This window comes from Rhinoderma darwinii, chromosome 1 (genome assembly GCF_050947455.1).
Source record: "Rhinoderma darwinii isolate aRhiDar2 chromosome 1, aRhiDar2.hap1, whole genome shotgun sequence".
Lineage (NCBI taxonomy): Eukaryota > Metazoa > Chordata > Amphibia > Anura > Rhinodermatidae > Rhinoderma > Rhinoderma darwinii.
Window position 1 is genome coordinate 27654416 of NC_134687.1, and position 19996 is coordinate 27674411.

The window sequence follows — 19996 nt, forward strand, 5'->3', positions numbered from 1 at the left end:
CCTGGTCTAGAATGAGGATATTTTTGATTGTTGTGATTTCCGGAGCTTTTGTTGCCCATTGTCTTCACCACCACAGGGTCTCGTGTGCTCAGCACTTGATTTTTGACAAGTTTAGAAGCCGTGCAGAATCTACAATGACTCCCCTGTTTATTATGGGTTGTTGCTGTAGCTTTGCAGTTTTTCTTTTTCCCATTACGGAATTTGAGATCTTTGCCAAACCCGAGTAAGTGGCGTGATATTTCCTGTCTGTAGACATTTTCTTCCGTTTTAACAGCTGTTCTTTATATTGACTTCATTTTTCTTGGAGGTGGGCTGCTATTAATCTCAGAAGATCACCCCTACAATGTTCTTCCTTGTGTCTTTGCTAAATGAAACATCACAGCATTGTAGTTTAAAGAAAAATTGCAGTAAAAAATTACAAATCGTGGAGTTTACTGTTACCATTTTCCACTCCTAATTGCTACAATGTAGAAACCATACTGTAACCGCAAATACAGGGAGCACCAAGCCTTTACAATGTATAGGAAATAAACATTCGGGCAGCACAGGTGGTACTGTTTGGTGCCCTGGCAGATAAGGGTCCCAAACTCACCTGTGGGCTGTTACCCACCCGGTACCCCCAAGTTGCTGCATTGGAGCTTTGTATTTTACTTCTAACATAAAAGGACTATTAAACCTGGTTCCTGACATGGTGCCATTTTCTATTAGTATTTTGTTCCTCCTCCCCAATGAACCCACTAAATTTACTGGTAAGTGGTGACATTTTTGGTATGGAATTCCATTTCTGAGGAATTTTTTACCTTTTCCAGATTTTTGATTGGAGCTGCAGCAATACTATAGATCGAAGGACTGTTCACATTGCAGTAAAACCAGCCCTGCATGGATACGTTGCTCTAGTGTTTTACAATGGTCTTCGAACTAGCAGGAGAAAAGCAAACCATCGCTTAGAACTGGGAAATTGTTCCGTGTCTAGGACCGGCATAAAAGCTGCAATAAAATCAAGGAAATAACGAGAAAATGATTACCTCTCAGGTTATTTTTTTTTCTTTATATCCTATTCCCATTTAAGGAGTATTGGTAAATCTACTGGAGGAATGTGACCACAGATATGTGGTGACCTTTAGAGGCTCTCCTGGGCATTGCCAGCCATCACCGTGCCTATTCTTTGGCAAAACATCCTAACTGGCAGATGCACATACGGGATTTTACACATTCAGGAAAAAGTGGATTTTCTAGCACAAACTCCCCTGAGCCTTTTACAATATGTATATTATAAACTACATGACTAAAAGTATATGGATAGCTTTCATTATCATCCTTGAGCATTAATCCCATAAGAAAGCAGCCAAGGTGTTTGGGGTTCAGGGTGTTTAAAAAAAATAAAAAATCTTTAATATATTTTACCATCTGAATTCTTCCTCTGATGTGTTGGTCCAGTGTTAACAGGCCACAATTAGTTATTTTTTGTCTGAAGTGATGTAAAACATCTTTCAAATATTGTGGCGAATTCGGAGTCCAGTGGCTGAAACGATCGGGCTGGAGGGTGCAAACCACAAGAGTAGTTAAGTGACATTCCAGGTTTGGTACACAGATCAAGCGCAATAGGCAGTAACATAAGGCAGAGACATGGTCAGAAAACAGTCCAGGTTCGGCGCACAGATAAACGGCAATAAATAGTAATGTAAGGCAGAGACGTGGTCAGGAAACAGTCCATGTTCAGTAAACTGATAAACAGCAATTGGTAGTAGTGTGAGGCAGAGAGGAAGTAGACCACAAGCCCGAAGCTCAATAGTCTGGCAACCAGATACTGCAAGATCCAGGATTATATCAGAGCCACAATGGTGAATTCAATCAAGGCAAGGAATCCATAGAGTCAGGAATTGAGAGAAACGAAACCTTGAATCCAACACTGGAGCTGTCCACCGCACCAGTGGCTCAAAGAGAAGAGGTAGTTCCTGGGACACAGGCCCGAATTCCTGCAACATCTAATAGCCCCTGGGGGACGTTGCGTCGCTATTTACAAAACCTCTAGTGGTCTTGTCCAAACTACGAATCAAAGGATACTGATGGCGTAGGATAAACCGAAATTGGACAGTAGTCCTGAATCTATTTTTAGATGGACCCTATTGACTTTATAGGGGTTCCGGTGTTTTTAACTGCAAGAATAGTGCTGCACACTGCGTGACACGTGGTCAAAAATATCGGAAAGCCTGATTCAATCCCTAACTGAACTACCTTTTGTGTAAGTGTGAACTGAGCCTTTTACATTAGAGTTGACAGGGCAGGAATTAAAGCAACATATGACTGTCAAAGTCACTGAGCCCCTTAATACTACACTTTCTACTGTTAAAGGTTGTCTATGTAGATTGCTGGGCTGTGTGCTGGATTTTATGTTTCTGTTAGCAATGGGTGTGGCTGACCTGGTCAAACCCACTTATTAGTAATGATGAATGAATTATGCAGTGTATTAAAATAATGACGACATTTACTATCCATGTTGTAGGACCTAGTAAATATAGAAATGTTCCTGACTGCAAAAGAAGTGGAGGAATCCCTGGAAAGACAAGAAACCATGACCTGCCTGGCCTGGTGCCATGATAACAAGTCTAGACTTAGGAAAATGAAGGTACAGTATGTCACGGTTCATTTACTATAAAGGGCTGTGTATAGACCACAAGGGTTGTCAGAGGCTTGGACTTTGGATCAAGGGTGTAACTCCTATGGGTATAACTATGTTAAAGGAGCCTCTGAGATGAGGGCCAGATACCATATTACCACCATTGAAAAGCGGGAGAGAAATAGAGTTTGCGATGGCGGGGGCAGGTGTTTGGTATCAATACGTCAGATCATTGGGAGGCCTATTCGGGGTGAAGACCATTTGGTTGTCATGGTGGAGTGGGGCCTTTTGCTCTAAGGCCCCATTCTTACTTGTAATACCTGTGCTGCGGACCATCACGACTTGAGGAAATGCATGGAACAAGCCATAAGCGGCCTCTTCTATACATAACCTGTGAGTGCAAACTGTGGCAAATACTAAGCTGCAAAACTAAGTGGGGTTTTGCAAATGGAAATTTTCAATATCCCGCAGTGAGGATCAAGCCGAGATGACTCATCAGATCAGCGTATATTGCGTGAGGCACTTAACACAAAATGTCACTGCTACAGATTTTCATTTTACTGGGAAAAGTGTGAAATTGATTTAAAGGGATATTCCCATCTAAGACCTTTATGGCATATCCACGGGATATGCCATAAATGTCTGATAGATGCGGGTCCTAGTTCTGGGAGCTTCAACTATTTGGAGAACTCCCGTCCCGCCTGTTGAGGTGGCTACAGCATCCAGGCAGGGAATGTGGATCTGCCATAAATGTCTTTGACGGAAATAACCCTTTAATGTAATTATTCGGCTCCAAACTCTGCCACCCTTCACGTACAACATACTGCAAGCAGCATGATCTAGATGGTACATATAGGTCAGGTGGGGGGTCATGTAATATTGATGTATGCGGGTTATGAACTTTGTTCTCTGCCAGCCAGGGTGATTGACTTTAAATGGAATCTGTCACCAGACAGACTCCTATAATAAAGAGCATCTACAAGATGCCGATCATAAATGATGCACCTGATGAACGGCACCTCGAAAGGTAGTTCTGGCAATGTTCAAAAACCTTGTTCTGTATTATAAAAACAGTGCCTACCGAAGGAATTGGTGGAGAAAGTATCCGGCACACCAATTTGAAAAAGGTAATTTCTTTATTTTGTTTTTAATTCCAGTGGCGGAGTGCAACGTTTCGGTCAATATGACCTTCTTCAGGCACTGAGCCATGCTGGGAGTTCTGCTTAGACGAGCGCATGTTGTGTTAATAGCGGCTTGCCGCTTTGTAATGGCGCGCCACTGGCATTAAAAACAAAAAACAAAGAAATTACCTTTTTTCAAATTGGTGTTCCGGATACTTTCTTTTATACTCCTCATTTGGGTTGGGCCCCTATCCGTGCAAAACCACTTCCACCCAGTATCTGGTGCTATCTGAACCTATACAGGAATTGGTGGAGAAGCTCCATGTGGTTGCAGCTGCGACTCCTCTTTTTTGTACAAAAAAAAAATAACCTGGAGTTTTTACCTCCGTAAAGAGAGCGCCCCCTGTGTGAAAATAGTAATGGAAAATATAATAACTCTTATTAGGCTTTGCAAAAAGATGACCCAGGATTTACCTAGCTTTCCAAGACCCGGAAATGGCAAAGCTTACCTAGTAATGCAGCATAATAGGAGCTGGAAAATATCCCTGTATGACTAGCCAGATTTGCAATTCAGTCTGGAAGAGTTTGGTAACTGGCCCTGGGATTGGGCTGGGGGCTTGGTAATGGTGGCCATTTTTACTGTCGCCCAGCTTTCTCAGGACAGGAATATATTTATACAACTTGTAATAATTTGACAGAAAAGGACAAATCCTCGACTTTGGTTTACATTTCTGGGGGAAATGTTCTTTAACATCCTTCATCTGATGTGTGTCCCGTGCGCTCTGCTCTGTCACCCTCGCTGCATCCTTCGTCACACTTGGCAGAACCCGTTATGATCTGGAATGGATTAAACTCTCCCTGAGCAAAACGAGTTTAAAGTGGAATTAAACTTCTTTTCTAGCTCATTAGGCCGGATCCACACACTACAGGACTGCGGTGTACAGTAATTAATACATTATGATGGTAGGCGGCTGGAGAAGGCTTCACAGTACATTTCTCTTCAGGGTCCTATTGTCATGTTGTCTGCGTTCTGGGGAGAAGACGCAGATAAAGTTGTCTGTCCGTTCTGCAGGGTTTAGTTTTTCGTCTTTCTTGAGCACATTTGGCAATTTTCTTTAGTTTCTGAAGAGGCTCTGAACCGGTGTCCTCAACCTTCTTGGGCTCACACATGTCAAATTTTGGCTATGCATAATAAAGTTAGAAAGATAAGAAAATAGACTAGGGTAGGCATTAATGGGTGAGGTCTCATTGGGTCACTTTAAGGGGAACAACGTCAAAAAATAAAAAATGAATAATGTACTATAAAAAAAACCATAATTAAAAACATAAATCCCAAAGACGCGTGCTACGAGCATGTCATGGCTTCACATCTACAGTCATACAGAACCGCATCCGGTATTCTACATGACAGGATCATAGTGCCTCATAGTGTCTCTTGCTGTTATTTTACCGTATTTCCCATTTAAAGGAAACTTCCAGATGCCACCACATTTACTGATTAGGACTTATATGTCAAAAATAAAATAAAAAAATAAAAAATATTCATATGATACAGTTTTCTGGAGTGGTGTAAAGCCGCCGACACTGGACTCTGGAGCAGCGTATTCTCTGGAGTGATGAATCACGTCTCACTATCTGATGGCGAAATCTGGGTTTGGCGGATGCCGGGAGAACGCTACCTACAGCAATACATAGTGATTACTGTAACATTTAGTGTCTGGGGGGATAATGGTCTGTGACTTATCAGATTTTGGTCCAAAATTTCCAGTGAAAGCTACAATTGTGTAAAATGTCTTTGTATGCACTTTGTGGTAACTGTTTGGGGATCGGCACTTTCTTGTCACGGTATGACTGCGCCCCTGTACACACAGCGATTTCCATGAAGACATGGTGTGAGGTGTTTGGTTGTGGAGGAACTGATCCTAACCCCATCCAACGCCTTTGGGACGAATTGATACGTCTATTGTGAGTCAGACCTGACAAACGATCTTCTGGATTTATGGGCACAAATTCCTACGGGCACTCTAAAATCTTGTAAGAAGAAGAGTGGAGACTGTTACAGCTATAAATTAAAGTTCCAAACTTCGTATTAACACCCATGGTTTTGGAATGGTATGTCCAACCAGGTCATATAGGGGTGATGGCTCACATTCTTTAGGTCAGATGGCGTATTTATAATGAGGTTTTGACTCCATGCTACCCTTTGGTCCCATATTGGTCATAGAAGTCTTAATTTTATGCCTTGATGCACAGATTGGTCTGACAATCTGGTCTCATAGGGGGAGATTACAAACACTTCAGATGAGCGATGTTTAGGGACAGGATGGACAGTGTCGGTGGGGCATCTGATCATGGACGCCTTCAGTTATTAGAAGTTGGCTGCTACACATATGGATTTCTGGTGCCCACTGGAAGGGAGTTGAGTGATGACTTCACTGTCTTCTACTCAGTCCTACAGGCAAGATTGAAGGTCTATCTCGTTTCTCCATGTTGTGCATATTTCTTGAGGTTAATGACCTCTCATGGATCGTGGCTTATCATTGGTTTGCAGTCTAGTCACCAAGTGCTAGTGATAACTAATGATGTCTTGAGTGTGGAAGGAAAGTTTTCCTGAACTGGTTTGAACTTTATAAGTAATTTCTCACTTTGTCTTCCTTCTCCAGAGCTGCCTGGAATTCAGCCTGAGGATCCAGGAGTTCATTGAACTAATTCGACAAAACAAAAGACTGGATGCTGTTAGGTAAGAACTGTCGTCCTCACATCTGGAAAGTGCTGGAAAGAGTTTTATTGGGGGGGGGGGGGGGAGATATATGGTAAACGAGATACTAGGCCTTAATGGACCATGTGGTGAAATGCAGGGATAATTATCATCTCGTCAATGCCGTTCCCAGGCCTGGAAAACACTGTCCTCGTAGTAAATGTAATAAATCCAGTGAATATATTGTATCCTATCTCTGATACATGTGGCCTGACGATAGAGCTCTATGGACACATTTATCATATACATTGGGAGCTTTCCCGACGTACATGCCAATCATGAACAAAAAACGTTGTGAATAGGGTCTAAAAAAAAGTGTTGATAAATGTGGCCCGATGTTCTCTTCACTCCTGGTGGTCAGTGGAAGGGTCCTCTTGTAGACCGTATGCAGTAAAGCCATTCATAACAGTGCAATATTAGAATATCAAGTCCCTACACAATGAGCTTCCAAAGAAGGAGGTTGACTACTTTGCTAGGAAACCATATAGAGTGCGACCGATGAAATACGATAAGACTGTTTATTAGAACGAAACGATGCAGCCATTTGCCGACGTTTGTGCGTTCATGATATCTTTGGTGTACGGCTGTGGAGTGGAGTTGGGCTTTAGGGGGCTTTATCACCTTTTTGTTTTAAGTTTACGATCTGCTTAATGCATTCCTGCAGATTATAAAGTGTGTATGGTACCTGCAGGACAAGCAGTAATCCTTTGCGGGAGTCATCGTGTTCCTGTTCTCTATTGGATTGCCGGTCTTGTGCAGGCTGGAGTTTGTGTTAAATTAAAGGAACACTCCAGCACAAACTGATGCACTTTTTTAGTGCTATCGCAGGGCCTCAGGGGGCGGTGAAAGATAGAAGTCTTCAGGCCCTCCACTGGGTATAACAGTTTATCAGTTTTTCCTGAAGTGTTCCCATCACAAAGTGATTTGTGGGGTTTCAACCTTTGGGACCCCCAATGATCCTGAGAATCCTGTATATTACTTCACAATGGCGCTCCCGGACTACGACTCTGCATATGACTGCAACATTGCCCCATTCAAGTAGTCGGCCGGGAGTGCTGCTGTGTAAAGTAAAAAACGTTATGGAGCTGCAGCGCTCCTAAGATCGGTGGGCGTCCTGGCAGTTGGACCTCCATTGATCATATCCTAGCGATCTGCCATGACTTTCTATGACAAGGTTATTCGTGTAGACTCCAATGCTTCAAGACGCCACGCTCTATAATGGGAGCATGGCCCGCAAATGCGGGTGTCTGTCCGCGGCCGTCCATAGCTGTAATCGCGGACCCGGATTACGGCTACGGCCGTGTGCAGGTAGCCGAAGAGCGTTTAAAAAGCTGGTCAGTAGTTTGTAGACTCTCCTCTTGTGTGTATCGGCAGGATTTTGGAATCTGTCATGACGTCACAGCATTGTTGTAAATGTCTCGACTCGGAGAGTTCGCTCCATTATGTCCAGATAATTGTAACTAGGTCAGTTGTCACATTCTTGAGTCCGGTCTGATTATCCACGGGCTTTAAGCGCGGCTGATATTTGTTTGGACACAGCTGGAGCTTTAAAAATATTTGAAAGCTTTGGTCGTGTCCTGCTGAGGTGTCTCACAGGCGACGTCCAGGCTTTTAACACACAATTGATACCAGTCTTAAAATCCGAAATGTATTTTTATTTAATAACCCAATTCCGGCATGAGGCAGCTTTACATATGATATGTGCCTGCTAAGTAGCACTTTGAGGGATGACTATAAAAAGCTTATTTGAAAGCATACAGCCATGAGCCCAAATGACTGCAAACGTTAAGTAACATCAAATTGCAATTTATAGTATATGCGCTTGAACTTGATAGCACTCTTCAGCTATTTCTTACAAAAAATGCGGCAGAAGAAGCCAAGGCTACATTTCAGGTTCTTAAAATGTTCATGTTCTTTTCCTGAGATTCTCAAGGATCCTTTTTATATTTTGAAACCGCTTTCCCAGTGACCATGGGCAGATGAGGCCTCCTGTTTAAGAACACTCGTTGTTACCGTACAGAGTGTTACTGTCTTGGCCCTCTATCAAATCCATCACCAGTCGTCCCATTATTTTTGGTGGGTTGCAATCCACTTATTTCGAGTTCTAGGGATCATTAAATGCAATCGGGTAGACCGTAGGAGGCACTTTTTTTTATTTTACTGTAAAGGTGATGACCCCTTTGCCTACCGGGCCGATGTGATATGTCCACCATGGGGACCAAGGTTGTGGGGTGCGGAGACCCCCACAATTGTTACAATTAAGATGCAGAATTGCTCTGTTTTACACTGTGCCCCTTCGGCTATAGTAGACCTTTTTGGCTCTCTCCAAGGAGAACCATGTACGGGCTATAGAAAGTATCGTAGCCAAGCTTCATTCTACCGATCAGTGAAGGTCTCAGCGCCCCGACCCCCACCAATCTATTACATGTCAAGAGTTTTTTAGAATGACATGCACATTTTTTTAAGTCCATTTTGCTTTTAGAGCTCCCAAATAAGTAACGAAGATATTTTGTATTATTATTATTATGATAAACAAGAACTGAGGCTTATTCTAGTACAGAAACTGGAATTGAGGGCATCGTAATATCCTAAGAGACCTCGGTCCCTGTTTTATTTTAAAATGTTCTGTGAGTAAACTGACCTGATATATTGGTACAGCTCGGTATTCTCCTCTTCTGCGACTACGTTTTTTGAGAAATATCCATAAGGGCTTTGTAGGGTATTTACTGCCTCCGGATTGATTAATATTGATGGTAATAAGTTCGCAACACCTATCGTGATATTTTTCTCCTTCTTCAATTCTGGTCTGTCCCGTTTTTCTTTCCAAATGCAAGTCTTCTATATGTGTCGCTGACCGCATCCATATTCCTCCCTGCAGTGCTGGTGCTTGTAAAGATTAGGCAAACGGAAGGAGCTTCCACTGTCTTAACTTTGAGAAGGGGTTTTCTTTTATTTTATTTTTTTCACCCTTCAACTTATCCAAAAATCAGGGAAAACCAACATTTTTTATGGACAAATGAGAAAACCATAATGAATCAAGAAGAAAGTCCATGTATATCCTATGGGTTTCTATTTTTACAGACATTGGTAAAAGTCTACATTTCAACAGACCGCCAAGGAATTTACGGATGGTTGGCAACCATCCTCCGTGATCTTTTTGCAATGTAGACCAAGCAAGCCCCCACCCTTTGTCAGTTCTCATAAGATCGGGAGAGTAGGAGGAGATGGACCCGTTTTCTCTGCCAGGTCCTTACTGGGATTCTCTACAGGATTGTTTGATTCAGGAGCTTCCAAACGGAGAAATGGGTTTAAGACGGTGGTGGCGGTATAGTTAAGGGAAGGAGTGCTATAGGTATGAAGAATCGATATGCAGTCTTTCCAGATTTTTGCCGACTAGGTCGTTGGCTAACAACTAATTGTTTGCGGAGGTAGGTTATGTTCACACATTGCATTTCCGTTGTGGAATTTCGGTTTGGTACAGCACAATATGAATGGGATTCTGGGCATACAGCGCAAATATCGCAGATTTCATTCGCTGCTATACAAAGTGTAAAATGTGCAGGTTTTTAGACCGGTTTCAGGGTGTCAATTTTTTACGCTGTGTGTGAACCCGGCATTACAGACTCGTTTGGAATATTGTTAGGGTAAGGCCAGACACGGTGGATATTCAAGAAAAGCTAACATGGACCTTGTTGTTCTGCCTTTGATGGACAAGCACCATTCTACAAGTGGGAAAGACGCTCAGAGTTTAGATCCTGGTGTGAATGTTGTGCATTTGGAAAATAAGTTCTAGTAAAAAGCCCTAGCCGCCCATCGCAGGCTGTGGAGAGTGTTATGATAGTGATTAATGCAGCCTAAAAAAATACATTAACAAATTAAGCACATCCAAAAAAGCAAAACTGAGAACTCGTGTTCTCTCTGTGGGCTGTGATTTCTTTCTATGTCATCCAGTTATGCCCCTGACCTGTTCTTCTTACTACTGAGTTACAGCAGCCATTTTAGCCACCATGGAGCTTACATGTAGTCACAGAGTCACCCAGGCTTCAATGAAGTACATAGTCCCTTCTCTCTCCTCCCCTGTCCCCTCTTAATTTGACACTGAATTCAATGCAGCACCTGATCTATTGGCAGCTTGGGAGTTAAAAACTAAAAAATCATGTATGACCTCTACATTTTTTCACAATATTTTGTCCGAAGAACATTTCCACATAAAGCTTGTAACAATAAAAGGAAAGGAGATCCATCCTATGGGTATATTCACACGCGTTGGATTTGCTGTGAATAATCCAGCCCAGATTCTGCAGGGAATTCCGACCGATAGTCCGCACCAAAATGGGTTTAATTTGATGGAGATTTTTAACCGGATTTGCCGTGCAGAAGATGAGAAAAAAATTTAAAATGATACTCTCCTCCCCAGCGACATGTCCCCGCTCCCCTGTCTGGTCTCTGTGCTGTCGCCCTCTTGGATCTGGGATGACATTTCGTCACATGTGGGTGTTGCAGTCTTTGATTGGCTGCAGCGGTCACATGGGACAAAACGTCATCCCAGGAGGCCGGCAGCACAAGCATCAGATGGAGGAACAGTGAAGCAGCGCTCTGAAAATCCATAGGAGGGGAGTATGATATATTGTTTCTTTTTTTATTTGAAAATGGAGATGGGGTCTTTTTATTTCCCTACCTGTGATTTTTGCTATGGATTCGCCGCTTTTCCACAGCAAAAAAACGCGGCAATTAGTATTCGTTGCAGGTTTTTACTTTCTCAATGGGGACAATTTGCAACAAATACACAAACGTTCTGCAGCAGAAATTGACTAAATGCTGTGGACTAAAAAATCTGCACTGCAGGTCAATTACTGCATGGAAATTTACTGCAGTGTGTAGATGATATCTGAAAGTCAAATCCACTGTAATACGCCGCAAATTCCGAAAATCCACAATAACACTACATGTGGACTTACCTGAACAGGGTTCTCTGCCTAGGACTCCTTTCCTTACAGTAGAATCCCCCAAAATAAGATGATCACAGGGTGTCCGGGCTGATCAATGCACTGTCCATGCAATGCACAGACGTGCTGGGCCCTCCAGAGAGATTTTCTGTCCTGGATAATTGATGGAGTTTCTAAATGAGAAACTCCCCTCTATTAACTAAGAATTAGGGCATTTGAAAATGGGTTTTGTAGACCAGGCGACCCCTTTTGGTTTTGTAGCGCTGCTATAGGGAAAATATGACGAGTCCTATAGTCCTCTTTCAGCTCCCATTGAATAAATTGTATACGCCTGGCTTCAGTGTGTGCCCCCTAGTGGCAGCCAATGTATCTGCGTATTAAAGAACTCAACCTGAAAACCCTTTTACAATCTAGTATTAATTGAATCTGTAAATTTATATAATGATGATGACAAATCCTGACAAGCCGCTGTTTTTTTCTGTCATGAAAGGTGAATGTCCTGGAGATGTGACGCATATTTCTTACCATCGTACTTCTGACTTCTCCAGCGGAACTCTAAGCTGTTTATTGCTGAACAGAAGTCGCCGGTGGTTTATAATGAAAGGTTTCATAGCTCTGGTTTATTAATTCTTACCTCCTTCCCTCCAGACATGCAAGAAAACATTTTAGTCAGGCAGAAGGAAGTCAGTTGGATGAAGTGCGACAAGTGATGGGGATGCTGGCCTTTCCTTCAGACACGCACATCTCTCCTTACAAGGTAAGCACGATCTGGACTAGAATGAGATAAGTCGGCCAAAACGGCGATTTTGGCTGACCATCGTTCACAATGACTGACCGCAGACCTCTGTCCGCTGAAAATGGGATTACTTAGGTTGAAATAAGACACCGGTCCATCAAGTTCAACCTTTCTCTATCAATTACCCATCATTCCTTACTTGAGTAATTATAACCCACAATGCTATTTGTCAGTGAATAATCCCCTGGCCTTTTATTTTAAATGCTGACCTAGTATCTGCCGTTACTACCACTTTGGGTAGGACATTCCATCGTTTGACTACACTAACTGTAAAGAACCCTTTCCTATGTTGATGTCTGAAACGTCTTTCTTCTACACGCCATGAATGTCCCCTGGTCTTTAGCAGAGTCCCGCATTGCAGCCCATCCTTGTCTTAAGTGTTTAAAGGGATTTTCTTTTCACAAACCACCCCTTGGGAGCGACTTCCGGCACCTCCGGTGAACAGCCTCGGCGGATTGAGCCTCGGCCAATAACACATTTTTCCTGTAGTAAATGGTGGTCATTTAGATGATACATGGACGACTTGTGTCCTCCAGAGCAGGGGCAGCTCTTAGAGTTCTGGCTGATAGAGGGGGTCCTGAACAGAGGACCCTCCTCTATGATGTTCATATGACCTAATGAGGCAAGAACTCAGGGGTTGTCTTCATAACTATTTATTATCTAAAATAAGTTTGGATACAGCTTGGGAACAACCCGATTGCCTTCTCCTATGTCATGGACCTCTCAGAAGTTGACATCAGATTGGATCTCCAATCATTTATGATACTAAGCGGCTGTGGTGAACACCTGAACATCTTTGGTTGTGTTTTGTAGAGATTCCTTTCTATCGGACTCAAGTAGATTAGTCATTTATCGTCAAATATGAGAAATTAAGTTTTACAGAAATTGTCACAAATAGAATATCATTATCTCGGTGAACATCAGTGATTTAGGACAACCACACAGTACATCGTCGAAATGCTACAGGAAATGTTTTTTTTTTTTTTCTTTCCCTCCGTTTGTAAAGTAAAAGTAATTCTCTTACCGGTGGCGTTATTGTAAAGTTATCGGCTCCGTTGTGCGCCGCCGTTAGATCAAGTGTCTCTATGCAAAACTATAACTTATCCTGAGGTTTGGGGATAGCCCTGATGTTAATTTTCTGATCGCTAAGGGCACCGCCGATCCTGAACCCCCAGATCCTCCTCTGCACCCCCCACAGTGAGGAGAAGCTTGAATGGAGCGACGGTCGAGCATGCACCCGCCACTCCTTTCATTGTCTTATGAGAATGACCGAAACAGCTGAGTGCTGAACTCTGCTGTTTCCGTCAGTCCCATAGTCTTTGAATGGAGCGGCGTGTGCATGCTCTACCGCTGCTCTTTTCAAGCTCCTCCTCACGGAGACCAGACAGTGATTAGGAATAGGGCATGTGGGACCCCTATTCTCACGACCGGGGGATATCCCCACTTTCCTCTCTGGATAATAGTTGAGGGTCATGAGCAGGGGACTCCTTTTATATTCACTCAGAATTTTGGTTTTAATACCGCATTGATTTAATTATTTAATGCCATCAGTAATGGTCACGGATTTTCCCTCCATGGGACATACAGAAAACATGACCCGTTGGGGATTCTTGAGGACTGGAAATTGAGAATCACTGATTTGAGGAATGTATTGGGTTTGAGCTGTATTAGATGGTGATTTTCGGATGATATTCTCCTCTAAGCTTGATGTAACACTGGTGCAATAAAATAGATAAAGATATAATGCAATATTTTTTAAACTGCACAAGATCAACATAACCAAGTGCCCCGCAAACGCGCTATAACCGTACCCAACAATTCACATTCTCCCCGGGGAGAGCTGAGACCACAGGGGGCTGTATTGGGGATATGCTCACAACATAAAGGTGATGATCTAGGACAGGAATTCAGATTGCACAGGAAATGTTTTCTCTGAGGTGCATTTGACCTCCTGACTCTTCATCCAGTCCCTGCAGATCACTCGGTAGGTGGGATAGTGGTAAATTACAGGTTCTCTCCGCTAAGCTGTAATCATCATGTAAGACTATTCCTAGGATTTACTGTCATCTGCCGCCCCTCACCAGAAACTGATCTCCATGTAGTTGATGTGTTTCTTTGATAAGGTCTCCTCTCTGCTTGGAATGATCCTAATGGGGTTTTCTGCTTTAGATCTCCCCTTTTTGAAATGCCTCATAAAAAGGGAGAAGGGGGTTGTGATCAGGACCCGTCCTATTGGTCAGAGCATAGCACTGCTGCAAAGAGTGACATTACACGGATACATTACACAGACTACCCATTGCTTTCACTGGATGTTGTATAATGCTTAAAGAGGGTCTCCGCTTTGGACAATCCCTGCTTGTCAAGGGACCCTTCTAATGATAAGCTGATTACAATGTGTCTTACTGCTGGAAACCCCAGCGATCAGCTCTTGTGTGGGGAAACTTGGCAGTAACCGTTACATTTCCCTGCAGCGCTACCCTAGGACAAATTAAGCATTACACCGTGTCCATTCGAATCAATAAATAGTCTGTTATGCAGGACAGGAAAGTTCCTCCAGAGACAGACACTCTTTGTAACTGTTCTCCACTCAGGCCAAAGGTAAGGACCCTAAACAAATGTTTTTCTATGGGTTTTCTAAACTGATAAACACCTTTAACTGAAGTGACTGCTCGGTGCTGAACCCACTAATTTTCATATATCTGTATAGTGACTTGTATGGTAAACACTTCTATTCACAGAATGACCGTCATGGTTTTTATCATTATAAGGATACTATTATTTGGTCGTTATAAGAATACGATGTGGTAGTAGTGACTGTCATGGGGTAAAACATCTTAATAACTATACATTAATTTTTGTTTATAGGATCTCCTGGACCCTGCCCGATGGCGCATGCTTATCCAACAGTTCCGCTATGACAACTATAGACTACATCAGCTGGGAAATAACTCTGTTTTTACCATAACTCTACAAGCCGGCCTCTCTGCCATCAAAACACCGTATCCTTTACAGACCCCAGAGACCTGTTGTATGCAACCTCACAAAGTCTTCATAGGATTTCAACTTATTTTCATAGATATTGCAGCTGGATTTCCCTGGGTCTGTGCTGCATGCTCTGCAGAAACTATAGACATTATAGACCATGTTCGCATTGAGTTTTTACCAGGGCTGTGGAGTCAGTAAGCCAAACATCGGTCTCCACTTATTTTTCCGTTGTCCGACTCAGGCTCTGACTTTGTCTCCCTCATAAATGGCTCATGTATCATAAGCCTGGTAGTCTGCTCCGTTAAAAAACTTGTAAGGGGGGTTTGGGGGTGAGCACCCAGAGAGCGGGGGGGGGGAGTGGCATTGTTGTATGTCTGTCCCCTCTTACTCCTTGCGTCCTTCACCTTCATTGGTTGTCTTTCTTCTCTCCTCCTGACTCGGTCTGGCTGTTCTCCTTCCTGTAGTTCTGTACAGCAGCGTTCAGCTTTTCCGAGAAAGCCAGGCTAAGAGGGTGGAGGACCGCAGCACCAGCTGAGTGGATTGATTTGCCGTCAAGGAGGGAAGGGGATATAGGAGTAGGTAAGACGGTTGGACAGAGTGGAAGATAAGTAGAGGACCCTACAGCACAGTCCTCAGTGCAGCCCGATCACTGAGGGCTCCCATCTACTCAGGAGGTAGGGGGCCCACTCATGAATCTTTTACGTCTGGCCCACCAAAGGCCCTACATCCGGCAGTGAACGATCTCCTCTGATCTTCAGAGGAGGAACTTTACTACTGAGCATGGGCACCACAGATTCGGAAATTTTATCAAAGGGCCTTGGAACAGCAAAATTAAGATTCTTCGTCTTGGGCCGCTTTCATATGGCAGTATTTTGGTCAGTACAAAACAAGGAGTAGGTCCAAAACGCAAGAGGTACAAATCTTTCCATTAGACCTTTTTTTTGTTTTATTTTTCCCATTCCTTCCAAATACAGAAGCTAAATACTGCTATTAAATGAATACAATATTGATAATATATTAATTTTATTTATTTTAAATCAGGCCTATAAAATAATCTTTGCAATGAATATGCATTTAAAAAAAAAAAATGTCCCCTGCAGCATTCTTGCTTTTTTTTTCTTGTTTTTGTCATCTCCTATGGAAGCGACCACTTGGATCCACAGGTCCTGCATATGCAATCTATAGCTCCCTCAAGAATACACACATATATAACGTACTAATTTGTTCAGCAGGAGTGGGTTCATATTGGGGTTTCAGACAGACCAGCCCATGGTAATAAATTCTCATTTCTATAGACCGGGAACCTCTGGGGATCAAGGATTCCTAGATAAGATGAAATATGAAGGGACAAGAGTGACTGCAGGTTGTCTGTGATTTATTTATTTTTTTCTAAACCGCGCCACTCCTTTCCATGGATTGTGTCGTCTCCTTTTTTTTTTTTTCCTCCGTTTGATCATGTGACTCTTACTCTGACCACCCAAATCCTACAGCGTCTGCTGCGTGGACCGCAAGTCAGTCTCTCAATGCAAGCTTATAAGACTCGCATCCAGCGATCTGATTTACTGATCGCTAGAACAGGAGTCCCGAACACTCCAATCCTCCTCACTGCACCCACCACGGTGAGGAGGAGCTTAAATGGAGCAGCGATCGAGCATGCACTCGCTGCTCCATTCAATGTCTATGAGAATGACGGAAACAGCTGAGCGCATGCTCTACTGCTGCTCCATTCAGTGTTCTCCTTACCGTGGTCGGGCAGTGAGGAGGAACGGATCATCCGGTGGTGCATTTACTTGAATGTGGCTGAGATGCAAGAATGACGCTGTTTTGGGAAAAGTAGATTTTCTAATCTCCTACAACTTATTTTTATAAACCGGTTTTTGGCTAATTGGTATTCCTGTTTGCGAAACAAAATCTGCTGTGTGTGTCTGTACACTAAAGTGGGGGATGCGGCAGATGAAAAATGACAAAAAAGGGTGAGGGGCCGGCAGAAGGTACAGAACTAGATAAATGTTGTCATAATACCAGTTATTCTGGTTCTCCTTAACCACATCCCAAACAGACAGTGCTACAAAGAGGATGGGACTTCCAAAAACCCGGATTGCCCAGTGTGCAGCAAGTCCCTGAATAATCTAGCTCAGCCACTTCCAATGGCACACTGTGCCAACTCCAGACTTGTGTGTAAGATTTCTGGGGACGTCATGAATGAAAACAACCCTCCTATGATGCTGCCTAATGGATATGTGTACGGATACAATGTGAGTGCTCCAGTTCTCTTATTATATGTCTACGAGTGTAGTAGATATTTATTATTAGTAGGACATGACATAAATATGATTGGTGAGGGTCCCACCATCCATAGACTATAAAGGGCCCGACCATGTGTTTTTCTGACGAATGTGGTCTATCAGAGCCATGGGACGCGGCACTTTATTTTAGTAATTGTAAGGATCCCCCAATTATGCATTTATGGCGTAGGTGAGGTGAGAGAGCCCCTTATAACAACTGTTACCACTGTAAAAAAATAAATTAAAAAAAATACTAGTTTAACTGTCACTGTCTTCTTATTTTACACCTTTAGGCCAGTTTCACATAAGCGAAATACAGGTGCATTTCTGTGCCCGTACTGTGGCCGCAAATCCCGGCCCGCCGCAGGTCTGGTGACCCGAACTAGCAGCATCATAGGGACCTATGATGTTTGTTCGGGTCACCAGACTCCCGGTCGGGGCTTTTCGGCCACAGTACGGGCACAGAAATGTAGTTGTATTTTGCTTGTGTAAAACTGGCCGTAGAGTGGGATCCCATGAAAGAAGAAAACCTTTCGTAAAAGTCTCTCTAGTGCTACCGTAAGGTAACTATCCGGTTAACGTTCAACCCACTAAAGGGCTTGTCTGGTTTCAGCAAATGAATGTTATTTTTTGGATGTGTGGATAACCCCTTTCAAAGAGCGTTGAAACATGACTTGGGTTATCAGCCAAACCGGAGACGACATCTGTAAACATCACTGTCTTGGAGTTGTTGCTCCTCGTCAGCGCAGAGTAGGGTACTGATTGGCTGGGTGAGATGCCATGTGTACTGCCTCTCGGAAGGTCCTGATTCTCCCTCTGTACCACCTTTATGTGGCATTAGAGAGTCCATTTTCTTCCTTCTGGTAGAGCGCTATTTTGCTAAATTTTCACTTAGAGAAATACCCTAAAGGTTCCCCAGCGGCCACATCTCCGCAAGCAGGATCTGTATCTTTCATAAAGTAAAAAAAGCTGTAATAAATGTCTTCTAATGACTTAACACTGACTGATCATTTTATTTGTTTCTTCCCCCTTTCATCAGTCTCTTCTTTCTATTCGCCAAGATGACAAAGTGACTTGCCCAAGAACCAAAGAAGTCTTCAACTTCTCCCAAGCCGAGAAAGTCTACATTATGTAGAAGTCATCTATGTGCCTCCCAAATGCTGCTGAAGATTTTACGGAGGGGGGAGATTCAGCATTCAGCAGTATCACGCGCACAACTGGCAGATGGGGACATCGTGCGCCCTATTCCGTGTTTGCATTTATTCTCTTTTATTGCGACCAAAAATTATAAACAAGCAACAACAATAGGTAACCAGTTACACCAACAACAAAAAAGTGCAAAAACAGAAATAAAAAATTTGTACTTTTAGGAAAATAAACCCGTTTGATTGTGAGCGTTTTTTTTTTTTGTAACACAACTCAAGACTGAAGCGTCTGAAGCCTCCAGGCTAAGGGTTATATCATTCTTCGCCCTTTCTTACTACACGACCCCTCGAGTAGTAAAGCCTTCAAGGGTTGCGTTCGTTCTGTGTTAGGTCTTGGGATCATATCCGTACTGCTGCCTTATTCTTCGCTTTCAGAATGTTTTACTTACATGGAAACCCATAAGACAGTCCTTCCTTCCTGTGTTGGATCTCTCTACCACTCCCGGGACCTATGTTTTTAAGAAGCTAACCATGAGCCACCAGGAAAAGCCACGGTTCTGTTTTTAGCAGCACAGGATTCATCTCCATCCACCGTAGAAGAACATTTTAGTCTTTAGGAACCAGTGCTGTAGAAATTTGTATTTAGTGCTTATTTTTGCATGTCGGTGTGCATTAGCTAATAAAAAAAGATTGTAAATTTGAATCCCGTTAAGAGAATGGTGTTTTTATTTCTTTTTATGTTCCACGGAGAAAACTAATGTAGGTTTGGAGCGGTGCCGAGGTTTAATTGCGCTTGGTGTAGATTGCTGCATTAAGTTAGAACACTTGCTGTCCACTTCTTGCCAGGATTGTAAGATTGGGATCGTCCAGTCATGTCCAAGGGTCACATTAAGGGGCTGAAGAAAAAAATTTTGTGTTTAAGAGTCGTTTTTTTTTTAATATTATTAATGCAAGGAAACCAAGTGGGAAAACTTTTTGTTTTTGTTCGCAATGATAAAACCTAAAATATCCAATGTTTTTTTTGGTGTTATATTACATAGGTTAAAATGACATTAACATTCCAGGCATACACTAAACGTATCCGTAGGATCTGACAAAGGCCAAAAGGGTGTCCTTTTGGCATACGTCGGGGTGGTATGCGTCAGAGTATTGAGTAGCGTAGTTATTCACTCACGTCAATACAGAGCCATCCTGCAAAAATTTGTATGCGTTCCTATTTATTTTTTATATATAATGGGAGTCTATGGGCGACGCATGCCGCTGTAGTGGCAAACGTCAGGAGTGTTTCTCAATGTATGCCTGCAATGTACATTGCAAACAGTGTGAACAGAGCCTAAGATAAA

General features: G+C 42.9%; 1 protein-coding gene across 3 annotated transcripts in view; it reads left to right on the forward strand.

The window, feature by feature from the left end:
* MAEA (macrophage erythroblast attacher, E3 ubiquitin ligase) overlaps window positions 1–19356 on the forward strand; it is a 64663-nt gene extending 45307 nt beyond the window's left edge. For 2 of the 3 annotated variants that reach the window (XM_075856800.1, XM_075856782.1), the window contains exons 4-9: window positions 2504–2626; window positions 6402–6478; window positions 12091–12199; window positions 15104–15237; window positions 17283–17478; window positions 18548–19356. In XM_075856800.1, coding sequence (XP_075712915.1) covers window positions 2504–2626; window positions 6402–6478; window positions 12091–12199; window positions 15104–15237; window positions 17283–17478; window positions 18548–18643 — 735 coding nt within the window. In that variant the 3' untranslated portion in view covers window positions 18644–19356. The remainder of the gene's footprint in view (window positions 1–2503; window positions 2627–6401; window positions 6479–12090; window positions 12200–15103; window positions 15238–17282; window positions 17479–18547) is intronic. The other variant, XM_075856791.1, reaches the window with a different exon arrangement.
* The last annotated feature ends 640 nt before the right edge of the window (window positions 19357–19996 follow it).